Below are 27,401 nucleotides of genomic sequence, written 5' to 3' on the forward strand. Positions count from 1 at the left end.
TTATTTTTGCGCATTTTCATAAACTAAATTTTATTGGTCTCCAACCCACAGAATTTCATAAATTCTTCCTAACCTTAGAGCACTACTGTTAGCCGATTCAATTAACATAGTTCATACATATAATATTTCGTAACATAGTTGTTCGCTCATTTTGCCGATCACTTTCAAATATTGTGTACGAGTAATCTCAGTTGCCTATGTTATCTTGTTGTATGCAGTAATACCAGAGAATGTTGATACATAGAGATCGCTCAGGAGCATATCAACGTTCTCCGGTAATATACTCTGTGTCATTGCAGAAAGTGTTGCTGTTTTGCAGTTATAAGCTCATGTTAATCGATTCGTAACAATTTAACCTTCTGTTTAGCAACATTTTGTTCTCGTGTTGTAGGTAAAGAGCAAGGCGATAGATAAAATCAGTTTGTCGAGCATTCATAACACAACAACAACTTCTTAAATTATAGATTCACGAGATTTTAAAAATACAAATTTTAATTTGGCAACTTTTATAGTAAATACCTTTGGAAGACCTTTCTAAATGCATTCGTCGTTTCGTACTTTACTAAATCATGACATCAAGAAAGTAAAAATTAGGTAAAATATTTAAAAATTTTAAACTTTTAAAAATGTTATTCAGAGAGTTAAAATTTCCATCTGGGAGCTTTGCCATTTTATAGAGTCGCATCAATACGTGCACGCATGAGGCCTTTTTAGCCCAGGCAATTATTTTGCCTGCAGTGATTTTCAATCACAGCAACTGCAGCCGTTCACAGTATTGAAATAATCTTTTCATTCTCCTCCAGAGATCTTTCTAGCACATCATTGGTGAGTTTACCTCCGGTGGGCTTGCAGGACATTGAGGAATTACGCATTGAAAACGTACACACACTCAAAACTATTCCATCCATATACAACTTTAAGGTGAATATACTAATTGGCTTTTCGCAATTGCAAAAAAAAAGAAATAGAAAAATATTTTGTTTGATGTTGTCTTCTTTTTACCGCTTTGTTTATATTGCTTGAAACTTTTGTAGAATTTACAAAGAGCTTTCTTGACACATTCCTTTCACTGTTGCGCATTCAAATTCCCCTCGCGCCATGACCCTATTCGTCATGCTGAACGATTGAAAGAAATTGAAAAGTGGCAGCAGCGCTGCAGAAAGAATGTTAACGATAATGCCAGTGTCAGTGCCAGCTGGTTGGGCATGGCCACTGGAAGTGGAATCAATGATAGTTTAGATAAGATGGTGAGAGCAACAGAGACTGAGAACGATGAGGATGATGGTCAAGTTTGGAGTGCGAATGCAGGTGGACTGCATCCAACGCATGGCAGTGGAGTTTTTTACAGGTGAATTAAATAGCAAATCATTTTTTTGTGCTTATGTACGAATACTACAATAAGTATTTCTTCAAGTGTGATTGTAAAGTGATAATGAATGTACACAGATGCATGTCGAATATGCATACCTTTACTTATATTATATATGTATACAAGGTGGCGCGAATTTAAAAAAAATTTAAATTCTGACTGAAAAGTTGGAGATATGATGAAAACTTAAATTATATTATATAGATTTCAAAAAATTTTATTTTAGATATCAAATTTTTTTTTTAATTTGCTTGAAATATTTTTAAATACTTTTAATTTTGTTTGAAACTTTTTTAAATATATTTCAATTAAAATTTTTGAAACTAAAATCTTTTTTTTAAAAGTTTTTTTCAGTTTTTTAAATTTTCATCACATCTCAAACTTTTTGGACAGAATTTTTTAAAAGTTTGAATATTTTATTTTTAATTTGTTTTAAATTCCAATTCCTGTTTTTTAATTTTTTTAATATATTTAAATTAAATTTTTTTTAGATTTTATTAAATTAAACTCTTTTTTTTTAATACATTATTTTCTTGGTTGGTTGGCTTAAGGGTGACCCCGCATCGTGCCCGGAGTGCCACATAGACCGCAAGTTGGGTCCGTTGTGTTGTCCTAGAGCTCATTATCTTGTATTATTTCCCCACCTAACCGAGATTTTTATTGTAGATTTTGGTCAAAGATATTAATTCGTTTCGAGAATTTGATGAGAGATTCGATTTTCAGGTCCGAGAGTACTGAAAGATTGTCAATTGTTGGAGAGCCTAGAAGAGCGAATCGACTTCTGGCTAGACCGGGACAACTGCACAGCAAATGTCTGCTCTATACTTCCTCATCTTCGTCCTCGCAGTATCTGCACAGGTCGTTTTGAGGAACCCCGAGCCGACGTGCGTGAGTGCCCAAAAGGCAGTGGCCGGTGATAAGAGATATTATATGCCTTAATTCGTGTTTCGAAAGACTTATAAGGGTTTTTGTCTGTTTCAGATTGTAGGATGGTCAGATTTGTCTGGTCGTAACGCAAGTAGTTTCCACTCGCCACCTCCGATCAGCAATGCTGTGAAATTCTCGATCAATGAGCAATTTACATGTTAACATTTTTTTCTTAATTTCTTAAATTTTCATCAAATCTCAATAAAAACAATTTTTTTTTTTAGTTTTTGAAATAAAATATTTTTTTTTTCAAATTTGTTTTAAACTGAACATTTTTTGTAAGTTTTTCTTTTAAATATATTTAAACTAAAGTTAAATTTTTGAATTTTTTTAAACTAAAATTTTGCTTTAATTTTTTCAATTTTCATCAAAGCTCAATCCCAAAAAAAGATTTTTTTTTTAATTTTTTTTAATAATTTTTGTTTCATCTTTTAAATATCTTATCTTGTTTTTAATTTGTTTACATTAAAATTTATGGGATTTAATTTTTTTAAATATATGTGTATGTAAATTTTTTGAATTTAAAATCTTTTTTTAAATACATTTTTTTCTTAGTTTTTTTAATTTTCATCAAATCTCATCAAAAACCTTTTTTTTTTGAAATTTCTTTTAATTTTTCTTTAATTTTTTAAATTTTCATCAAATCTCAATCCCAAAAAAGATTACTTTTTTAATTTTTTTTTATAATTTTTGTCCCATTCTTTTAAGTAATTTTATTTTAAATTTAAAATTTTGGTTTTAAATTTTTTTGAAATATATTTAAATTTTTTGAAATTAAAATCTTTGTCTTTTAAATTTTTTTTTTTCTGAATTTTTAAAATTTTTATCAAATCTTAATAAATTTTTTTTTTTAATTTTTTGAAATAAAATCGTTTTTTTCCAAATTCGTTTTAAACTGAAAATTTTTTGTAAATTTTTCTTTTAAATATATTTAAACTAAAGTTAATTTTTTTATTTTTTTTTTAGCTGAAATTCTTCTTTAACTTTCATCAAATCTCAATCCAAAGAAAATTTTTTTTTAATTTTTTTCAATCTTTTAAATAATTGGGTTTTTAATTTGTTTTGGATTAAAATTTTTGTTTTTATTTTTTTTTAATATATTTAAATTAAAATTTTTTGAAACTAAATTTTTTTTTCTTAATTTTTAAAGTTTTTATCAAATCTCAATCAAAAAGAGAATTTTTTTTTAAATTTGTACCCTATTTTTTTTAATTTTTTTAATTTTTTTCTTAATATTCATCAAACTTTTTAGTCAGAAAAAAAATTAAAAAGTTTAAACTTTGATGTTTGAGAAATTTGTTTTAAATTGATGTTTTTTTAATAAATTTAAACTAAAATTAAATTTCGAATTTTTTAAATTAAAATATTTCTTTTTTTTAATTATTAGATTTTCCTCAAATCTCAATCAGAAACAAATTTTTAATTTTTTTGAAGAATTTTTTTTTTAATTTTTTTAAATAATTTTGTTTGTCTTTAGTTTTTTAAATTTTCATCAAATTTCAATCAAAAATAATTTTTGTTTTTATAAATTTGAATTTTTATAAAATTTTTAAAATTTTCATCAAATATTAAACTTTTTAGTTAGAATTAAAAAAAAAAAATCTGAGTGTGTAGTTTTCCATCCAATTTCAGTATAATATTAGGCCAGTTCAACGGTGTCGACGGTGCATGTTTGTCCATATAATGAAAGCTCGACATTTTTAATAAAAAAGTTTTTTTTCAAATTTTTTTTATTTTCTAAAAATTTCGGAATTTCGAGTTATAACGTTTTAGTCGTATATTCTTATAAAAATAAATAAATAAAAATTAAAAAAATTGTATACAAAATAAATAAATAGCCAAAACTTTACAATACGCCGCGTTGCTGTTATTGTGTACATACAAATTTTTATGTAGTTGCTTTCATTATGATTAAATCGCAACTTTATTTTCCTACTTTCTTACAACAGCAGTTTGGCGCGGACCGAATTCGTTGTGAACAATAATGAGAACGAGACTGAGACGGAGGAGAGTGACTACCCTCCTGTGGAAGACTACATCTCGGAGTCGATGATAAAAGAAATTGGCATATTCCATGAAGAGATTACTATAAATCCAGATGTAATTCAACTTGACGAGTATTGTGGGAATTTTACCTTTAGGTAAGTCGTTGCCAGTGGTTAGTAATCTTCTCACAGCCATCATTTTCAAATATTTTGTACTTTGCTACACTACATTTAAGTACATACATATAATACATAAGTCTAATATGTACATATGTACAGAATTTATGCATGAATGCGATTTGCCATTTCACAAAATAATCCTTTCTGCGGCCATTGTTCTCAGTGCTGTGGTAATTTTGCTGGTTTAAAAGAAATAATCATTTATATGTACTTATGTATGTATGTATGTAAATACTTTTGCGTATAGTAAATGAAATATATTATAAATGAATAATGTTTGTAGATATTTTCATTATATTTTTATAGTATATTTGCATTAGTGCATATACAGTGCACGCTCTATAACGTGAACTAATAAAAACCAAGAGAGTTCACATTAACAAAAGTGTTCACGTTTTCGAATGCAAAACACATATAGGGTTAATACGCATATATACGCAATTAAATTCACATTTTATTGCTGTATAATATGAAATGTAGATATGATATATAATATAATATGAAATGTAGATTAAAAAAAAATGTATTTTATAATAAAAAATTAGTCATCTTGTCTTCTGTTTTTCTAGTACTCTAAGCACAGCTTTCTCCCTTAGACATCTCAATGCATTCATATCATTTTGAGCGACGCTTTCATAGCTAGCTCACTGTACCGCTTTATTGAAAATCTCAACTGTTTCACCTCGTTTATTTTTCTCCGCTGCCCCTGAGACGCAGTTATCGTCGCTGAATACGTCCTCCTGATTAATATCGTTGTCCGCAATGTCTACGTCAATATCAATATTCCACTCCTGAACGGTTGATAACGCACATTCGCTCTGAAAAATTTTTAATAAGAACGAAATTTTGAATAAACCTCGACCTTTAAACTGTGAAGAAGATCGACTATATTGTACATCAGATAGATAGACAGATTACTTCGTGGTTTGCACTTTGACCTCTTGGTCTTTAGTGCCCTCTGCTTATCACAGTAGCTCATCCCGACCAAGTTGCCTTATTAAACTCAGGATAGAGCTGTATTGAGTTGGATTGAGCCTACGTGCTTTTGTTCTAGCTGCAGTCTGAACCTTCTCCGCGCTATAGCGCCACATTCAAGAAGAAGGTGCATTGGAGACTCCTGGGATTGGTCGCAGAAATGGTGTAGCCACATAGTTTGGTGCCATCAAACTTCTCTTTGTCTTTTCCTTACAGATGTGCAGCTGCAGCTTTGCAGCGATATTCTCAACAGAACATCCAGTTTTTGAATCTGCTTGAATGGTTCTTTTCCTATTCGCGACAAGGTGAAGTCCAAAATAACAAGACTGGCGTCATAAAAATGTTTTCGACGGTGCCATCTTTTTAATGAGTTACTGCGCTGAAAACTACATCCCTAGCTGACTTCCAGTGAAAGCTTGGTGACATTCGATTCAGTGGAAGCGAAGTTATTACATCTAAAATGCCAGTATGTGTGTATCATTGGTACCAAAATGAGGTTAGAACAAAGAGCTAATATCAAATTTAGTTTTAAAATCGGTAAAACTTTTCCCGAAATACTTAAATTGATGAAAAAAGTTTATGGCGATGGTCGTCTATCTCGTGCCAGAGTTCATGAGTGGTTTACACGTTTCAGGGATGGTTGTGAGGACATAAATGACAATGAACATACGGGCCACCCAAAATCAGTAATCACTCGAAACTGCATCAAAATTGTTCGTCAATTTATAAAAAATTAACCGACATCATCGTTGAAATTCATGGAATCGGAGTCGAGTATCTCCACAACATCTATTTATCGCATTTTTACTGATCATTTTGGCTTACGAAAGGTCTGTGCACGTTTCATTCCGCACAAGTTAACTGAGGACCAAAAATTGCTCAGAATTCAACATTCGAAAAACCTCATTAAAGAGGCAAGCAAAGACGAAAACTTCCTTTACAACTTTGTAACTGGTGAAGAAACGTGGTGTTTCCAATATGAACCTAAAACTGAGCGTCAAAGTGCCAAATGGAGGGCCTCAGACGAGCTACCACCGAAAAAATCGCGTTTGGAGATGTCAAAAATCAAGTCAATGCTCGCAGGCCTCGAATTCGCCCTGAATACCGCGAAGGAGGAAGCTGGCGCTTATTGCATGATAATGCACCACCTCATCGATCCACTCTTGTGACTGATGTTTTGACTAGCAATCGCATTTTAACCATCAATCACTCACCGTATTCGCTTGATATGGCTCCCCGTGACTTCTACCTATTCGGAAAATTGCATATGGTCATGAAAGGAAAACGTCTTGCGTCCGTAAAGGCCATCCAAAAGGCTTGAATCGGTCAATGACCTGAAACACTCTTTGGAAAAGCTTTTAGATCGCGCAAAAAGGTGTATCGAGGCCAGAGGGGTCAATTTGAATAAATAAACTCAAAGTTATCAGAACAAAGCTACTGTTATTTCTATTTTAACTCAGTCTTTTTTATTTTGGACTTCACCTTGTGTTACAAATATTTATTAATCTTAAAATGATATTTTGGGCTATTGCAAAAATCGGTTGATTGACTAAAAAAAATCGAAAAATCTCAACCAAAAAAAATCTTAAGAAAAATGTTCCCAAGGATATTTCGAGTAACATCTCCTATAACGAAATCGAAAAATCTCAAAAAAAAAAAATTTTTTTTAATGTTTTCAAGGATATCTCGAATAAAAAATATTTCATAGAACATCTCCTAGTTGTTCTAGGAAATAGTTTTGTTTTTGAGATTTTTTTTGTTCAGATTTTTCTATTTTCGATGGTTTTGTTTCAGTTTATTCTGTTGCGCTTTTTTTGCGGCGCAACCGGATATTTACTGTCATTCGTTCAATTTCGCATTAAAAATTTAAGAAAATATTGCTCAAATATTGCATTACTTTATGAAAGTTGATTGAATAAATTAGTGCTTTCTGTGTCGCTGGATATTTTTTACTGAATTAACTTACGTCCCCAGGGACACACCTGAGAAAAACATGACATTGATAAAATCTACGTAGACATTGTTTCCCCTACTGAAGTGTCGCTCCTTTTCTTCCTATACCATGCACGAATTATTTTATATGGAAAAACAAAAGGCAACAAAAGTCAACAAAAAAAAAAATTGGCAAAAATTAACGGTAATTTGCAGTCACTAGAAACTTGCACTTTGATACGCTAAAATTCCATGGGCAATAAAACTGCATATCCAGAAAAATTAAAAAAAATTCTGGTTAAAAAGTTTAAAGTTTTGATAAAGTCTTGATTTTTTTTAAAACTTTGAACATTTTTTTGAAAACTTCGTACAAAGTTTGTAGCTTTGCGTTATATGATTTTTCTTGTAGTATGAACTATTATTAAAAACAAGTAGGGGTGTGTTTATAATTTTGTAAGTGGTTGTAAAGGATGGTTAAATTTCAAGGGCCGATGTTGAATGTGAACCACACCTAAACGTCAACGACACCGTTGGACTTATTTCTTTGGAGTTATTTGAAAGAAAAGGTGTACGTCGATAAGCCAGCAACAATTCAAGAGCTAAAGGATGAGATAATTCGGCACATTAACGGCATAGAACCTCAATTATGCCTCAGCGTCATCGAAAATTTGGACCATCGGATAGAGGTGTGCCGCGGCGGCCATTTGGCCAATATTTTGCTGCGTACGTAATTGAGCTATACCAATATTATCATAATAAAGAGAAATCACAATAATTTCCTAAAAAAATTGTATTTTATTCAAAATCAACACCGGCCCTTGAAACTTAACCACCCTATATATGAGATTTAATCGGTGTGGCACAAATCAATACTAGTTGAGGCAAATATATTTGTACAACCAAAAAAAACACTTTTTTTTTAAAACTTCAATAAATACATACTAAGTACGCTGTAAAAAATGCTAATTTAAATAAAATAATGTAATGTTAATACTTAAGTGATCTACTTTGCATATTTCATTTTACACGCACGCGAGCTCATTGGCTTCAGCTGGTCTAATATGCATATTTTACTTTTATATATATTTTTTACCCACCTCTTTGCATTCGACTTTAATTTCATAGAAAACATGACGTGGAATGCTACCCCATGCCGAACGCTCTTAATCCCTGCGAAGATGTCATGGGCTATCAGTGGCTGCGTATTTCCGTCTGGATCGTCGTTGCCCTGGCTGTGGTGGGCAATGTTGCCGTGCTAGTTGTTATTCTATCGATAAGGTGAGTGCGAGTGTGTGCGTGTATAAAGTATCGCATACATATCATTATTATATAATTACAAATTTACATATCGAGAGCTTATATTCAATTTAGCCCGTCCATCTGCATTTCAAATACAGGGTGGCTGATGAAAGCCGCTACCAAAAAAAAAATTGAATAACTTTTTTTCTTTTTAAGTTATCTGTTCCATTTTTGTTTTAATTTGCAGATTGATCTTTAAAATTTATTAAAATGGATAACTGGGACACGCAAACAAGAATTTGGATAGTCCGCCGCTATCACGCACTGGAGTCCGTAGTTTTGGTACAGAGAGAGTACAGGCGGATGTTTGGCGGCGATCCCCCGAGCAGATGGACCATAATGAGACTGGTGAATAATTTTGCTGAGCAAGGAACAGTCGGAAGAAGGCCTTATCATCGAAACCCACCAGTTCGGACGGAGGAAGCGATCGCTGCTGTAGCTGCAGCTATACAAAGCAATCCAAGGGTTTCAACAAGAAGCTTATCTGCTCAACTTGGTGTCAGCCGACAGTCTTTGCAAACAATAATGCACAAAGATTTAGACTTATTTCCCTACAAAATTCAAATGGTTAACAAACTGAATGCAGCAGACTTGCCGATTCGCTTGGAATTTTGCCAGAAGATCCTGCAAATGGTGGAAGAAGACCAAAACATGTTAAACTGCCTTTTCATGTCTGATGAGGTCCATTTCGATTGAAACGGCAATGTGAACAAACAAAATTGTCGAATATGGAGTACTTCTAACCCACAGATACTCCACGAGACGGAATTGCATCCTCTTCGCGTGACAGTGTGGTGTGCGGTTTCTTCACGGTGTATTGTCGGGCCTTATTTTTTTGGAGAAAATGGTCACACCGTTACGGTTACTGGAGACCGTTATTTGAAAATGCTGAAAGAATTTTTCTATCCAGAACTACGCCGAAAGAGAATTCCTTTCAACTCTGTGTGGTTTCAAAAAGATGGGGCAACGTCTCACATAGCCCAGACTGTTATGACAGAGTTGCGACGAAAATTTCCCAATAAACTGATTTCAAGAAACTCCGAATTTCGTTGGCCCCCCAGGTCGCCTGACCTTACTGCACCTGACTTTTTCTTGTGGGGTTTATGTAAACAAGAAGTTTATAAAACAAAGCCAACAAATTTGGATGAACTAAAACAATCCATTCGGGCAACAATTGCGGCTATTCCTGTCGCAACTCTCAAAGCAGCAATGAACAACTCTTTACTAAGATGCCGGCACTTGTGTCAACGAGCATGGGGGGCATTTAAATTCAATTATTTTTAAAACTATATTAGTTAAGCTACATTTAATAAAATTTAATGACCTTCAACTTGAAAAAAAATAAATGAATTCCATACACTAAAAAAAAGTTATTTGAGTTTCTTAATGTAGCAAAATTCATCAGCCACCCTGTATTATCCTCTGCTATGTTGTCTTTTTTCACTAGAAAAGTATCTATGGAGGTACAAAAGTAGTTCACGATTTTACACAGATTTTGTTAAAAGTTTGTCCGTCACAAAATCAACTATAGCAGCAGAAGAATGGCAAAAAGGATGAAGGATGATGGACTACGGACTTCAGTTCTAGCGAATAGTTGCTTTTATTTTGGTAAGGTTTTAGCTCGGTCAATCCTGGATATCTTTTGATAGGAGTTGGCAAGTCAGCATAAAAACTTATCGTCTGTTTTACTTTGACGTTTAGTAGATGTCTAAGGGATCTCTCTCTGAAAACAGTTGGATAATTTTTGGTTAGGTCAGGTCTATTATCAGAAAAACATTCTAATTTTCAAAAAGAAAATCATAGTTTAAATAACAGCATGGAAAGTCTTTTTTTTTGTTTTCAATTATCACAGTTTTCTGTGCATCTTTAGTTATCCTGATACAAGGTGGCGGCGTACGTAAAAAATTTTTCACACTTGAACTGGAAAGCTGCAGAACATCTCCAGACAAGCAAGAGAGTGGGTTAAGCTCAAAAGCTCTTCCTAATTGGCGCGGTATCCGCGTGAGAAGGCGAAGCATCCCAGCATAGCTGGTTGCGCGCTGGGCTTGGGACTCTGCTCCCTTGCGGGCTCCAGTCCAGTGCCATTCTCGTGATGGTTTTCTAAGCGTGTGACCTATACATCGTCACATTCGTAGTTTCATGTGCCATAAACTGAGATCCTCATTCGTTGGCCTCCATGGCACGTTTTTGCTAATGGTGCTCGGCCAAAATATTCTACAGATGAGGCGTAGGCATTTGTTGACGAAGGATTGTAGCCTCTGTGTGATGGTGTTAGAAACCAGACATGTTTCACTTCCGTACAATAATACTGACTTCACCCACGAGCTGAATATTCTCTGTTTAGAGCGGTTGGCGGTTTGCGAACACGCTCATATTGTAGGCATCCGCCCGAACGCCGCCCTTGCTTTGTTTAGCCTGGAGTCTCCATCTTCATCTGCTCCATAGTTCGGCGCGAAGATGCAGCCGAGATAGCAGAAGCTTTCGACAAATCGCATTGCTTAAATGTGGTTGACTTTCATAGCCTTCGTCTTGGCGATGTTGACCTTCAGTCCAATAGTACGTGCCAGCGTAACAAGTCTGTCCACATTCGCTTGCATGACAGTGAGTTTGTGAGAGAGGAAGCAGATGTCATAGATGTTGTCCGGGACCTCAAGATGTCTGGTGAGACTCCATATGACGCCTCTCTTGTGCAAGATCAATTACGTTGGTGGTGAATGAGTCACTAATGTTGCCGTTGTGAAGCACTGCCAGTTCGGAGTTCTCATAAAGGGCTCTGATGAAGCGAATGATCTTTGTGGGAACTCCCTTTCTACTCAACGCCAACCATATAGAATCTCGTTTAATTGTGTCATTTTGCATTCACGAACAAACAAAAAATGTGTTGGAGAGAAGTCAAAATTTTTAGCGCAAAAAGTACACAAAACGAAAACTAATTTTCGTGAGAAATGTCCCTGAATCTAAGCCCTCGATATGCAATAGTTGCTGGTGTTTGATTCAGACTAATATTTTTCCATATTAGAAATAATTTTCCAATACATTTCGAACGTTGCAGGTCTGAAAGTCCATCCGTGCCACGTTTCCTGATGGGTCATTTGGCATTCGCAGATTTGTGTTTGGGTTTGTATTTGCTGTTAATCGCCGCCATCGATGCACATTCAATGGGAGCTTATTTTAATTACGCCTATGATTGGCAATATGGTATGTATGCGTGGGTGTGTGGAAGTAAGTGTTTTTACAGCTATTTTAAGTTCCCTATTTTTTAAATCAAGCTATTTTTAGTTTACTCTAATCTTAGTACATTGCTTTTATACCCTTTTTTATTAACCCCTTTGCGGTCGTATTCAATTGGGCCATGGGTGCCGTACTAGTCGGAATTAATTTCCGGCGAAAGAGCAGAGTTACATTACATTTAAGATTATGAAGGATAAGCAAGATTTTTTAAATCTATAAATAAATGCAGAATAGAATTTGTATATTTCCTTGCTGTGGTGACTGAGAGTAGACATACGAACGCAAAGGGCTAAATATACGCAAAATGCGTCAATAAGTTAATTTAAGAGTTTAAGTTTGGGTCAAAATCGTTGACTGTGAACCCCTCTGATGTCGATTACACGTGTTCATATACAAGGTGGCGCAAAATTAATCATCCATTTTTGTTTTTGAATAATAAAATTTAAAATAAAGATTTCCATCACTCAAAATATTTTTTTTTATTTAATAAAAGAATTAGTCAAAATTACTTAAAGAATTATACAAAATTACTAAATAAAAAAAATATTTCGAGTGATGAAAATTTTTATTTCTATGTTTTCTTTATTTAGTAATTTTGTATATTATAAACTTTTTTCTAAAAGTATATTAAAAGTTTTTTTTATTTGGTAATTTTGTATAAGTTGGTTTCTAAATAAAAAAAAAATATAATAATATAAAATATTTTATTTAAAATGTTATCATATTTTTTTATTTAGTAATTTAATATTTAGAAACAAAATTTTTGAGTGATGAAAATTTGTATTTCGACATTTTTTCTGTATTTAGTAATTTTGTATAACTTTTTTTCTAAATTAAAAAATATAATAACTTTTTTATTTAAAATGTTTTTATATATTTGTTTTTATTTAGTAATTTAGTATTTAGAAAATTTTTATTTTGATATTTTTTCTTTATTTAGTAATTTCGTATAACTTTTTTTCTAAAAAACCATATAATATTATATTTTATAAAATTTTTTTTTATTTAGTAATTTTTAATATTTTTTTACTAAATACTAAATAAAAAAACATTTTGAGTGATGAAAATTTTTATTTCGAATTTTTTTCTGTATTTAGTAATTTTGTATAACTTTTTTTTTTAATAAAAAAATATAATAACTTTTTTATTTAAAACGTTTTTATATATTTGTTTTTATTTAGTAATTTAGTATTAATTAAAAAAAATATTTTGAGTGATGAACATTTTTATTTCGATTATTTTTCTGTATTTAGTAATTTTGTATAACTTTTTTTCTAATTAAAAAAAATATAATATTTTACAACTTTTTTTTTTAGTAATTTAAAATATTACAAAATTTTTTTACTAAATAAACAAAAATGATTTTGAGTGATGAAAATTTTGACTTCGACTTGTACGCGCTCCATTGATTGTCTATTTCTGCACTGCAGCTGTCTAGTTTGCAAGTGTCAAATATGAGTAACGTACAACGCCATTTATTTATAAAAAAAAATTATAAGTCTTTCAATTGGGTGATTAATTTTGCGCCACCTTGTATGAGAGTCAAAACATCAAACAAATGAATTTCAATTTTTGACTGTTGAACTTTTGTTTAATCCAAGGGAAAAGACAAGACCTCTTTTGTAGCACAATTCAATCAAAAATTTCTAGGTCATGAATTTTTCAAATTTTTTATTGAAAAATGGTTGCTTAAGTCAAGGCGAGCATACGATGTAGAAACTACAACCCAGTCGAACTAAAGGCTCTACTTCAGAGGATCATTTCTGTCAGTCTTCATTTACTTTCAATGCAACTCAGTGGAACTCTCTCATACATACATACATACATACATACATGTATACATACATAATTGGCGCCTACACCCTTTATTTGTGATGCAGGTACCATTCTTGCCACTGCTCAATATTTCAGACTGTTTAAAATTATCGTAAAATCCGCTTTCTTTTAATAGTTCTTGCATTTTCGTCTTAATGTATGTATGTATATGTGGAAATGCATGCTACTTAAAGTAAATTGCTTACTAACTAAAACTAATAACTTCTTTTATTCCTCGTAGGTTTTTAATTTGCTATTCAAATACTTAATTCTAAAGTCGATTCGACATTCCTTAAAAGTGCTTTGATTCTTGATTCTAAATTTACATCATTCAGCTGCTGAATTTTTCTTTTCATTAATTCTTATAAACATTTTTCTAATTTTTTAACTCAACTTTTAATTTCATTTTACATTCAATGTAAAGAAAAAGTTCAAAGTTCATTAAGGACCATCAGTTTTAAATTTGGTCTATGTCTGAAGATTTTATCTCCACAATCGGTAATTGATAATTTTCGTATAATAACCCATCGATGTATTGAGGCCCACATACAACACACTGTTCGTAATCCCTTCGCATTTTATTATTTAAGCTCGTACAGGTGTATAGCTTAGAATTTGAAATGAAAAAAAAATTAAATTATCATACTTATTTCAAAGGGTTAAGAATTGACATTTCAGTCGCAGTTCAAACAAGAGAAGTGTCGAAATCTCTTCTACCTTATGGAATGTGCCTTGGCTTAAGTGTAGCTGGGACATATACCGAAAATGTTCTTATAAAAGAGTCTGTATATTTAAGTATACACATAACAGAAAAGGCCAGCGTGCACCCATCAGTACTTTCTTTGTAGTGTGGAAAACTTAAAACTGTGAGTTATTCGAGCACCATTTTTACAATTGTTATTCAATTTATTAAGAAATAACTCTTAGAAAAGGTTTAACGTAAATAACTTAATTCAATTCGAAATGAGATCACATTAAAGAAAAATATAATTTTATCTTAAGAGAAAAAGTCTGCGTTCACTTCAAGAATAATAAAAGGAAAGACAATAATATTACAGAAGCACAGGAACTCAATAACTAGTTGGAGAGCCATGTCGTCTTATGACCCCTAGAAGGAGATTTTTCATTGACCCAACCATTGGGTTGGCAACTAAGTAATTGCGGATTTTTTTAGAAAATCAAAGACAATTTTTTCATGCAACTAAATAACTTTATTCTGTAATGTATGGCCATTTTGATAAATGACCTTTTGCCATCTTTCAGGCACAATACTTTTTCGATTTGTCAATTCGGGCCGCTTTTCTTCAGCTGCATTGTTTAATTTCGTTAGTTGTTCAATGTTGACATCAGAAGTGATCGTTCGGTTGAGTGGTAAGAGTTCAAAGTGGACAATTCCTTTGTAATCCCACTAAACTGATAACAAAACCTTTTTTTGATGAATATCAGCTTTTGATGTTGTTTGAGTTGGCCCACCTGGCTTGCTCCACATTCTTTTCCGCTTGATATTGTTGTAAACAACCCACTTTTCATCGCCAGTTGGCAGTCGTTTTAATTGGATAATTTTCATTACGTTTCTTTAGCACATCGCAGCTGTTAATGCGTTACGTGAAATGCGTTTCTTTCTGTTCGTGTGGAACCGATGTATCGAGTTTTTGAACATAGCCTAGTTGTTTTAAGTGATTTTCAATGTATGTATGTGAGTTCTGTAATCTCATATCTTGTACTGCGACGATTCGGATCGATCATTGCTTTGATTAGGGCGCCATCAACTTCAACTGGACGACCAGAGCGTTTTTCATCTTTGTATGAAAAATCACCAGAATGAAATTTGGCAAACCAATTTTGACACTGGCGTTCTTTTAAGGTTTCGTCACCATAAACGACACATAACTTTTTATGAGCTTGCTATGCGGTTTTCCCTTTGCGGAAATAAAAAAGCAAAATATGACGAAAATGTTCCTTTTGATTTTCCATTTTTCAACGAAGGCCAAACGAAAGCTACGCAACCGATCAAACAACTTGTTTTACTGATTGACAGCTGAATTGCCAACTATCGAATAACAAAATGTGTTTTACATTTGTACTACGTCTGCAAACCTAAAAATGCAACAAAAGTCATCTATGAGTGAAATCCGCAAATACTTAGTTGCCAACTCAATAATTTTGAAGTTATTTCTGGACCTTTTGCTTCCTATTCTTCTTTAATCACATCTTTTAGCATTTTTAAGCTACCGGATTTTCTACTCGAGTACGTGCTATAAGCGCTCTATGAGGTTTAGGTCTGGTGATTGTGGAACATCATAAAGAAACCAGAGTTTAACAAGCTTGTGCTTCGGGTCGTCGGCGTGTTGGAAAACAAATTTTTCACTCAGACCCAGTTTATTTACACGTTCTCGTAGATTTGTTTTTAAAATAATGAGTTAATCATATTTGTTCATTATCGATTATATGAGCTGCATTTCACCAACGTTCAAACTTGCAAAAAAGCGTCACATCCTCGCACCTTCATCACCGTGATTAACCAGCTTTTGCTCATCGACTGCTGTTCCCGGTTTTCTCCACACAATCATGCGGCCTCTTATAGTAAAAATGCAGAATTTGCTGTCACCGGAGAAAGTAACTTCATTCCAAAACTCAGAAGGCTCATTTAAGCGCTCCTTTGCAAAGGCTTTCCACTTAAATTGATTTACTTTTGAAATGAAAGATTTTTTGCGTGCGAGCCTGCCATGAGTTCCAGCCTTTTTATGTATTTTCCGTACTGTATCCGGTTTCATCTGGTTATGGAACTGATCTTCTATGTTCTTGGGATATGACTTGCTGCCAGTCATGGATTAGTTCTGACAAGGTTGACTACCTTGCACATTTCTCTCACCGAAAGTTTTTATATGTACATCCGGAGCGTGGATTGGATTTGTAGGATTTTGTTTGCTTGAAGTTGTTCATCACTCTTTGGGATGATGAGTACTGCCAGCCCACAATTTTCGCGATCTCCCGACGGCTCTTACCATTTCTCAAGCACCTGACGATTATTTTTCTTTAGCTAATATTTATCTTCTTTGAAAATATATTTCCTCTATCGATGATGTCTTTTATACCGTGCCTCTTAACCGCGACTTCTTATCAGAGGCTTTATTCGTGTTTTCATGGGAGATTTTTATGTGGCGGGTCACAAACCTAGCGCACAACCAGCTATCCTGGGTTGCTTCACCTTCTCACGTTGGCTCGCTCTCGAATGGGTGTTCGGAAGCTACCCACTCAAATTCTGGGAAATTTTGCGCATAGACTACGCGAATGATTGCCTTTAATGTTAATAAAAGGAAATTGCTGATCATTTTTAGATTCATTTATTTTTATAATTTACTGTTTTAATACAAAGGGTAAAGGCAGACTTTTTCCGTAGTGTGTATGTATGCATGTACATATGTATGTACGTATGTAGTCCTCAGACCAAAATGAAATGGAATTTCGAAAGGCATTCCGATTTCCGCAACGAAAGCACTGACGTTTTAACTCTTTTCTCGTTAAATCTGCTGCCGGCTATCGCGTTCGTTGAATTCTTAATTTTGTTGCAGGCGCTGGATGTAAGGTTGCTGGCTTTCTGACTGTTTTTGCAAGTCACTTATCGGTCTTCACTTTGACGGTCATCACCATCGAACGTTGGATGGCCATTACGCGTGCCATGCACTTGAATAAACGCATTAAGCTCCGAGCTGCCAGCTTTATAATGGCCGCTGGCTGGGTCTACTCTATTGTGATGTCACTGCTGCCGCTCTTTGGTATCAGCAACTATTCGTCGACAAGGTGAGTACCGCTGGAAATGCTTGTGCGTATGTATGCAAGGTTTAGGTGATAAATTAGCTTTAGAGTTTAATTGAAAAAAAGCATATTTGATGATTATTTTTGGAAAATATATTCTTGTTTTAATTTGAATATAAAGTATGGCGTAGTTGTTGGGCGATTTCGTATGTATGCCAACTAATTTTATAATGTGTGAACTGGGTCCTTGGATGTTAAAAAATAATTTTCCACATTTTTGCCGATTCGGATGGAGTTCGAGACGCTCTTTCACGTGGTGAAAACCAGAAAGTCGGAATATGCTGAAAAGCTTACTGCCTATGTTATTACGTTGTCGCCTGAACAAAAGATATGTAACTACGTGCGGAACTCTTTTCTCTATACTGATTATACCTCGAAAAAGAATTGACCCAGCTTAAAGAAGGAATTGTGAAACTGGATAAATTCAAATCCGACGTCAGTCAAATACTTTCAGAGGTGTAGATTAAAAAGTTGGGAGACCCAACCGAATAATTCATAGAGATTATATAATATACTTTTTCTGGGAAATTATTTTAAGATATGGGTTGTCAAAGCTTCTGTGAAACGTATCGAAAATTGCAGAAATTGTTAAAATCTATTATCCACTGGGTGCCTGGACACTGCGGTATTACAGAGAACGAGTTGGCTGATAAACTGACTTATGGAGGCTCTGCAAGTACACCACTGGGCTCTGAACCCTTTCTAGGTGTCAATTTCGCACAGGTACTACCATAGATTGACGACTTCATGAAGTTTACTCATAGAAGACGTTGGTTTGAGTTGAGCTCCTACAGAGTAGCTAAGTGCTTTGTGAAAGAACTAAACAGAAACAGGAAACAGGAGACCTTTCTCCTAAAACTTAGTAGAAAAGATCGGAGAGTGCTGGTGGGTCACAAGCACAACGCCTGTGGTCAGCATATGGCTACGATGGGAATCACTGACGATCCAATATTCCTGTCTTCTCGTGAAAATGAGGATACTGCAAATCATTTTCTCTATAGCTGTCCGACGTTCTCTAGAACCAGACTTAGTTTGTTGGGTTACTATGTACTAAGTATGGATAAGGCTCATACTCTTCCTCTTCCGGGTCTCTTAAGATGCATCAATGAATTTATAAGATTCGCTGAAGAGGGACCTCATACCATTTTTCAGTCTTATCATCTATATAATATATCCCGTCTCTCTATTTGCTAGGGTCGTGCTAGGGCAATCTTTCCAAAGAGGCAGGATGGGTCGAGGGGAAAATCTGCACCTCTGTTTTCACTGACGGTTTCAAGATGGAATCGGGAGTCGGAGCAGGTGTTTTCTCTAAATCAGCCAATTTATCTATCTCCTTTAAACTGCTAATATTTTTCAAGCAGCAGTCTTTGCGATCCTGCAGGCATGTAAAATGCTTAGGGAACGCGGGAGCGAGGGAGATATTAACATTTGCTCCGATAGTCAAGCCGCGATCAAGGCTCTGACGACGCCATGGTGCAGAACGAAACTAGTAAACTCCTGTAAGGAGGAGATCACATCTCTTGGGTATGCAGGTAACATTTACCTGATCTGGGTTCCAGGACATAGGAATGTGGAGGGAAATGAAATTGCTGATAAACCTGTCAGGAAAGGGTCAAAAGTGGGACTCAGAGACCTCCTACCCGGTCATCGGCATCCACCTGACAGTTGTTATTTCTCAGGAAAGCGCAGTACAGATGAAGCTCCATTTCTTCATGTGCTATTTCGAAAACCCTTGAGCCCAAGTACTATAGACGGAGCACTCAGAAAGTTCTTTGCACTCCCCGCCATTCAATTTCCAAACTCGTAGCTATGTTTACCTTTCACTAGACGATCGGCACACACGCGTAAAAGCTAGATTTACCATTTAACTCCCATTACAGAAGCGGTGGGGACCTTTCCAAGAAGGAGATGGTTGAGCACTTTCTCTGTAAATGTCTGGGCTTGGCAGCTAGACGATTAAAATCACTGGATGCTCCTTTATTCGACAGCCTGGCTGTAGATACCTGCTTGTTGGAGGTCTCATAATGGTATCAAAACGGCGCTTTAGTGCTACTTGAGGAGTGCCAGACTGGCACTTCAACCATTTCACCTAGCTACCTACCTCTCTATTCCTTCCACTGTAATCTATCTGGGTGTAGTACAAAGCTCTACCCGACTGACTGCTTGGACTTGTCCAACCCCTTGCAAATCTAATCTAATCCAATCCCTGAAGCTCAAACTTCGATAGACATTCTAACATCTCATATTGTAAAGCTCCTAGGCATTTCATTCGGGTTCTAGCTAATGTAGGGCAAAGATATAGCAGGTGCTATTTGAGTATACAAAGAACTCGGTAACGAGGCACATATGAGGAATGATTAAGTTAAAAATATAAACAACTGCGTACCGTTCATTAAACAAACTAAAATTATTCTATGGTTATCGACCTTTTTTCAATTGTTTACTACCTTTTCAGACTTATGCCCCTTTCTTCCTTACTTCCAAACTGCGTCAATGGATTGAAAAACATCCGAAATCAGTTGTAAAATTTACGCAACCTTTTATTATTGAGTCGTGTCAGCAACCAAAGTTACTTTCAGAATTTTGCTTCGCATGCCCAGAATGGTAATCTATCATTCTTGGTACACACGGAGATATGTATGCGATTCTCAATTAGCTAATGAAGTAATTGTGGGCGCACTTTGCTTGCGCCAGTCATTCTTAAGCCACCCTAATGGATTAATTGTGTGCGAGGCTCAACATGCGTATTCAGAGAATTTGTTTTATATACTGAAATATATCATCATTTAAAATTGACAATTAAGTGAATAAATCCATCACAAATTGACTATCACTGATTTAAGTAAAACGATTTAATTATTATTCACCATTTAATTAATAATTTTTATTCATTCCGCAGCATCTGCTTGCCGATGGAGATACGTGATCCCATCGATACGGTGTACTTGGTGGCAATTTTGGGCTCGAACGGTGGCGCCTTTTCCATCATAACGATTTGCTATGCTCAAATCTATCTGTCCCTGGGCGAAGAGACGCGTCATGCACACAGCACACATCGAGGCGAAATGAGCATTGCTAAAAAGATGGCTTTGTTGGTAGGTGCATATTTTGTGTTGTATGTATTTTTGGGGGAATAAGTTCGCAGCGTTTTACCGAAGGCTTTTATTTAAACAAAACACAGTAATTATATCAATAAGCTAATCAATTAATGGACAAAACTGATGTTACATGTCATGCCCGATCGACTGTGGCAGTTCTTCCTGGCACTAAACAGAATGGACTGTAGGCGGCTGGTTGGACTGATGACGGGCCACTTTCTATGGAGAGGAGGATGAGACGGCGAGCCACTTTCTGTGAGACTGCCCGTCCTTCGCTCGAATCAAGCTTGAGGTCTTTGGCACTGATGTGTTAAAAAGCTTCCACCTTGGCTGCTTGGCACCACAAGATCTATTAGGGTTTCTTCGGAGGTCGGGTAGATTTAAAGAAAATTAAAAAGGGAACCCGGGTGCAGTGCAATGGACTTAATTGTGTCTGAGTGCTGTACTTGCAACCTCTTCGCACCTCTTGACCAATTTGTTGATGCCGTTCCGCCAAAAACGCCTGGTCTGGTGTGAAAGAATTTGCTAAGGCAGTTTTTAAAGACCTCTTTGTTATCGAAGGCTACGCCTTTCATATAGTTTAAAATGGGAGTGGAAAAGATGGTAATCAGTCGCTGCATAGTCCGAAGAATACGGCGGATGCTGAAGGATTTCTCATTCGAACTCTTGCAGTGTGGCTTTGAGGACTTGTGCAACATTTGGGCTGTTATTGTCATGAAGGAGTGTGGTTTGACCATGTTGATTAGGTCTTTTCAGTCGAATAGCCTCATTCACGCGCTGTAGCTAGGCAATGTAGAGCTCCTTACTTACCGTGGCATTCTTTTCGAGCATTTCTCACTGAACCAAGGCCTTCCAATCCCATCAAACACGTATCATAATCTTCTTTGGATGAAGATCCGGCTTGACTCTCAGTTTTGACGTAGCTCCTGGAGCCAACCACTACTTTGTATGCTTCATATTGATGTATAGGTACCATTTATCGTCTGCCGTGACGATTCGATACATAAATCGCGGTTTATGACCGCGTGCTGCTCGATGGCGCTTGAGATGTTGAGAAGCAATTTGAAGACGACTTCCTTTATTTGTTTTGTTGAGCTCGTGAGGCACCCAGGCTCCCAATTTTTCGGTAAATTCCATTGAATGAAGGTTAATGAGAATCGTTTTATGATCATAAATCATTTTTTCCGCCAATTCACGACCTTCAAAAGTGATTTACGACTTTCTTCATCGAATTCAGAAGGTCTTCCGCTGCGGGACGTGTCATCGATATCAAAGCCGTCATTTTTGAACTTGGTAAACCATTTTCGTGCTGTAGATTTGCGTTTTCCATACTCGTCGCAAATGCCCCGGGATGCTTTGGCATTTGTCGAAAATGTTGATTTTTGCCTCCTGAGTATTCCATCTCTAAGCCTCAAAACTAATAGGTCTATGAATAAGTTCGTTACGGTTTTACAACAGATGGCGTAACTTGATTATTATTCCATCGATCCACATTTCCAAACATTCATTGGAGAGCTACTGTCGTAAGGCACAAACGTCAGTATAAGTTTTTTATTTGAAGCGTAAACAACAATATTTTTACCACACTTGAAAATGTCGAATTTCGTGCCAAATAATGTGTTTTTGCGGGGAATTCTTCTTCATTATTTTAATATGAAGAAAAAAGCAGCCGAAAGTCATCGTATCTTGGTGGAAGTTTATGGTGAGCATGCTCTATCTGAGCGAACGTGCCAGAAGTGGTTTGCACGCTTTAAAAGTGGTGATTTTGGCTTGGAAGACGAAGAACGCGAGGGTGCGCCGCCAAAGTTCATGGATACCGAATTGGAGGAATTGCTCGATCAAGATCCGGCTCAAACGCAAGAAGAGGTTGCAAAAACTTTGGGAGTTGATCAATCAACCATTTCCAAACGTTTAAAAGCCATGGGAATGATCCGAAAGGTAGGCCATTGGGTGCCGTATGAATTGAAGCCAAGAGACGTTGAACGCCGTTTTATGGCATGCGAACAACTGCTTCAACGGCACAAAAGAAAGGGTTTTTTGCATCGAATTGTGACTGGCGATGAAAAGTGGGTCCATTACGACAATCCAAAACGTCGGGCAACGTATGGATACCCTGGCCATGCTTCAACATCGACGTCGGCGCAGAATATTCATGGCCTGAAGGTTATGCTGTGTATCTGGTGGGACCAGCTGGGTGTTGTGTATTATGAGCTACTGAAACCGAATGAAACGATTACGGGGGATGTCTACCGACGACAATTGATGCGTTTGAGCCGAGCACTGCGAGAAAAACGGCCGCAATACGCCGATAGACACGACAAAGTTATTTTGCAACATGACAATGCTCGGCCACATGTTGCACAAGTGGTCAAAACATACTTAGAAACGCTCAAATGGGATGTCCTACCCCACCCGCCGTATAGTCCAGACCTTGCGCCATCCGATTACTATCTCTTCCGATCGATGCAACATGGCCTGGCTGACCAGCACTTCCGTAATTACGATGAAGTCAAAAAATGGATCGATTCGTGGATTGCGGCAAAACCGACCGAATTTTTCACAAAGGGAATCCGTGAATTGCCAGAAAGATGGGAAAAAGTAGTAGTAAGCGATGGACAATATTTTGAATATTAAATTTGTAACCATTTTACGTCAATAAAGTTTCAAATTTCGAAAAAACCCGCACGAACTTATTCATAGACCTATTACAATAATAAAAATTAAATTACACAAAATTACAATTAACATAGTTTTGTAGAGCAGAAAGAGTTCTATCGAATGAATGCTTTCACTTTGTTAAACGGCAAACAAATCGTTGTAAAATAAAAGAAAATAAAAAATCCTATGAATTTATTCCCCAACCCAATAGATTGGTACATGGATATGTAGATTTTATTCTTAAAGGAAAAAGTTTTCGAGGAAACTCAGTTTTATTTATTATCACAAAAATATGAATTTAACACCAACAAAAGCATGACTAATTTCTCGCTTGTGTTAAAAATTGTGCCTTTGCTTTCTAAGACTCACTCCGCTTAAAATTAATTTTGAGCCTTGACTAAGGCAACAGCTGAGGAAGTGTCAACTTTCCTTCGCTTAACTATTTATTCGATTAGAAACAATTATGAAATGGAAAAAAGTAAGTCATTCCGTATCACAATCATTATTAAGCCACTTTCAGAATTCCTCACGAAGCGTGACTGTTAAAGAATACCACCCCAGTCGCTTCGCAAAAACGCTCTGTGAATTCGTCGTCTATAAATTTCTTTTCCTCATTCAAGACATTGCCAATCTTTTTCCTTTATTGTAAAAGAATTTTGTTTATCTATGTACACTTCTATTATATGTGCCTGTGGATGTATACAATTACCTATTTTTTGTAAATATGTATCTATGAAATAAATGTTACGTTTTTATATTGCAGGTCTTCACCAACTTCTCTTGCTGGGCGCCCATTGCATTCTTCGGTCTAACAGCACTCGCCGGCTATCCATTGATAAACGTAACTAAGTCGAAAATTCTCTTAGTCTTCTTCTACCCCCTAAACTCCTGTGCTGACCCTTATTTGTATGCCATACTGACATCACAATATCGTACGGATCTCTTTGCTCTACTCTCAAAGTAAGCCATATATCAATGTTTTGTTATCAATTTCAGCTTTTTGTAACGAAATTCCAATGCAATTAGATTTGGTTAATAATTCTGAGAAAGAATTTTCCCTTCCAGATTTGGCATTTGCAAGAATAGTGCACTGAAGTATAAGAATAGTCTTTCGGCACCGCACACCACCAATGTCACTGTGCACGGCTCCAGTCTACAACATCGGAGTTCTTCCTCGGCCAGTAGGCAGCCGGAGTTGCAATTAATGCTGAAAAATCATGAGGACTTTGTTTGAATTTACGATGAGCGTGAGACGAGACAAAAGCTTGTGTAGGCACTCATTTGCATGCATTATGCGCGCACGAACAGAAATATCCACATATTCCATTGCACTTAATGAATCAGTTTTGCTGAAAATTGAATAGCTGTATGAAGGTGTTTGTGCCTTTCAACGTCGGCAGGACATGACTAAAGCAGTGGCATCGATTCAATATTCCCGTATTATAATATGAGTACATATGTATACTAAATGTGTGCATGTATATGTGTGTTTGATGTTATTGTAAATACTAATAAGTAATAATACCCATTAATGAATACCCAACAAACACTGAGGGTTGAGCACAACTTGACGCTTGAACTCATTCTCGCCTGAAGGTATGCAGAGAGTTGCGTTTTTTGTTTTTTTGTCATTTCATTTGCCGAGCAGATCGCTGCATCTCTCAAAGGGCTTATAGCGTGAGAAACTTGAAGGGCGCACTGCGTGCATACTAAAAGCATGACGACTGCTCACACTCGCATCGCAACGAGAAGTTCTTCCAACAAGAGCGACTTTAGGACTTACGAAGCCTGAGTAATGTCTCTAACTGTGGCTAGTCGCAGGAAGGGTAGTAATTGAAAGAAATATTCTGCGAAAAATTTTTGGATCTAGCACTTCGGCGATGGTGAGTATCGCAGGCGATGTAACGATGAGCTGTATGAGTTTTACGATGACATAGACATAGCGCAGCGAGTAGAGATACAACGGCTTCGTTGGCTGGGTCCTGTCGTACGAATGAATACAAAGGCTCCGGCTCTGAAAGTATTCGATACGGTACCAGCTGGTGGTAGCAGAGGAAGAGGCATACCTCCACTGCGTTGGAAAAACGAGGTGAAGAAGCACTTGGCTTTACTTTCTGTGTTTAACTGTTGCCGGTTAGCAAGAGAATAGAATATAATAGACTAGCGCGGCTTATTAAACTCATCAAAAATCGCGTCAGCGGTTATCGCGCCAATCAAAAGAAGAAGGCTACTCATACCACACAGCTGTGCGCTACCAAACCTTAAATGAACCCGTAAAGGAGTTTGCTGAGACGCTCACTCAATCCTCGGTTCCGCCACAATTGGAGAAAGAAAAAGGGGACACCCGAGGAAAAGGTGGCTAGAAGATGTGGAGGCTGAACTTAGGAAAATGCGCGTGCAATGTTGGAGGGAAGTGACTGTAAATTGAGATCGATGACAAGAAGCTGTGAATTACTTCCTTCCTTCCACCAAGGACTGTGACGCTAAGAAGAAGAAGAAGAAGAACATTGTTTCTGAACAGTACCTCAAGTGGATAATCATTGCTTAGTAGGAGAGAAAAAGTTAGTTATCAACTTGAACTCGAATGTAATTTTCAAATTGGTCTCAAACATGCCATTGAAATACTAAAATTAAAATTGTAAAAAAATGTGAACTCTCTAAATGAAATAACATTTTTTTCCCCCTTGTTCACTCCTCTCGGGGGCATATGGCTTCGACAAGACTTGTGGTGCTGCGTTGGTTTCGTTAATCTTATTGATCTCTGACAGGGCAGGTGATTAGCTTGACGCTACCAGTCCTAAGTAGTGGGAGTGCTCACCTGTCGTTGCTTAGGAACAACACCTTCTTACTGCTCGGAGCGCCATCTGTGTGTCACATTTTTCTGGCAGAAGGATCGCACAGATGGTTGAGGCCTTCGCTAAAGTGGTGTGTTTGCGCTATTACCGTGGCACCACTTGAAGCAATGTGTAGCTGTGTGCTTTTCTTTGTTTTTGCTTGTTTTTATCAACCCCAATGCAAATCATGCACTAACTACTGTGCGGGGGTAAGGATGTAAAAGATGGAAAGGATAAGTTTTTGGGTTTGAGGATTGAGATTTTTGGTTTTTTTTAGAATCAGGGAAAGTAGGTAAATTTGGAAAAGTGCGAGGACCGTGCTTTACGCGGGATTCGAATCTATAACCTCTGGGAAGGCAGGCAAATTCACTTACGCTAGACTACCGAGACCGCTGAAATAACGTAGATAAATATATGTAAACATTTTTATTTCATTTTTTTGCTTACGCTTTGCCAATGCTGCCACTTGGTAACATAACTTTGTCGCATAACTTCGCACAACAAATTTAAATTTAACGGACGGCCAATTTTTGAATTTAAAATTTATATGAAGTTGGGTGGAATATTCATAATCAGGTCTTTAGATTAGAGGTGAGTTGGAGAATTATTGTGAATAGCAACTTGAGAGCTACAAAATTCTGCAAGGTAAGAGATGAGTTAAGGAATGATGTTGCATGTCAATTCGAGAGTTATGTATTTCTCCAAGAAGATGAGTTCAAGAATGATTTTGGGTATTAACTTCAGAACTACGAAAGTCTCCAAGGTTAGAGATGAATTGGATAAAGATATTGAATATCAACTTAAGAACTGCAAAATCATTCACGGTTGGTAAACATTTTTTTGGTGTTTGTTGGGTATCTACATGAATTTGCAAACTCATTCAAGAATATATACATATATTTTTGCCATATGTATGTACGTTTATGTCTATGCGCATAATAAGAAAGTATGTATATGGAAATATTAGTATTGAATAATAATTTAATAATATATAATTTCCAATTTAAAGATTGGTTCAATGCCAACAATATTTGTGATATATGTATGTATAATATATTGTCTATGTATGTATGTATGTATGCATCAATCTGCTAATTGCATAATTTTGAATACAGCTGCACGTAGATATGGAAATAAATTTACATTTACGTATGTATGCAACTTTTTGTAATGTAAAACATTTGCATTTTGGATGTATGTATTTATAAATGTAGGTAGAAACTATAACAATAAGCGGATTTCTAAGTATCTGAGAAAAACTCATACATACACGGAAATATTT

At 35.8% G+C, this 27,401-nt stretch overlaps 1 protein-coding gene across 2 annotated transcripts in view; it reads left to right on the forward strand.

Annotated features, from left to right (window-relative positions):
• LOC128867451 (lutropin-choriogonadotropic hormone receptor) overlaps nt 1-26,989 on the forward strand; it is a 77,011-nt gene extending 50,022 nt beyond the window's left edge. The window contains exons 9-17 of one of the 2 annotated variants that reach the window (XM_054108656.1): nt 804-921; nt 1,035-1,348; nt 4,246-4,437; nt 8,494-8,646; nt 11,720-11,865; nt 17,286-17,514; nt 20,429-20,624; nt 24,049-24,245; nt 24,336-26,989. In XM_054108656.1, the coding sequence (XP_053964631.1) occupies nt 804-921; nt 1,035-1,348; nt 4,246-4,437; nt 8,494-8,646; nt 11,720-11,865; nt 17,286-17,514; nt 20,429-20,624; nt 24,049-24,245; nt 24,336-24,519 (1,729 nt within the window). In that variant the 3' untranslated portion in view covers nt 24,520-26,989. The remainder of the gene's footprint in view (nt 1-803; nt 922-1,034; nt 1,349-4,245; nt 4,438-8,493; nt 8,647-11,719; nt 11,866-17,285; nt 17,515-20,428; nt 20,625-24,048; nt 24,246-24,335) is intronic. The other variant, XM_054108663.1, reaches the window with a different exon arrangement.
• The last annotated feature ends 412 nt before the right edge of the window (nt 26,990-27,401 follow it).

This window comes from Anastrepha ludens, chromosome 2, assembly GCF_028408465.1.
Source record: "Anastrepha ludens isolate Willacy chromosome 2, idAnaLude1.1, whole genome shotgun sequence".
Taxonomy (NCBI): Eukaryota; Metazoa; Arthropoda; class Insecta; order Diptera; family Tephritidae; genus Anastrepha; species Anastrepha ludens.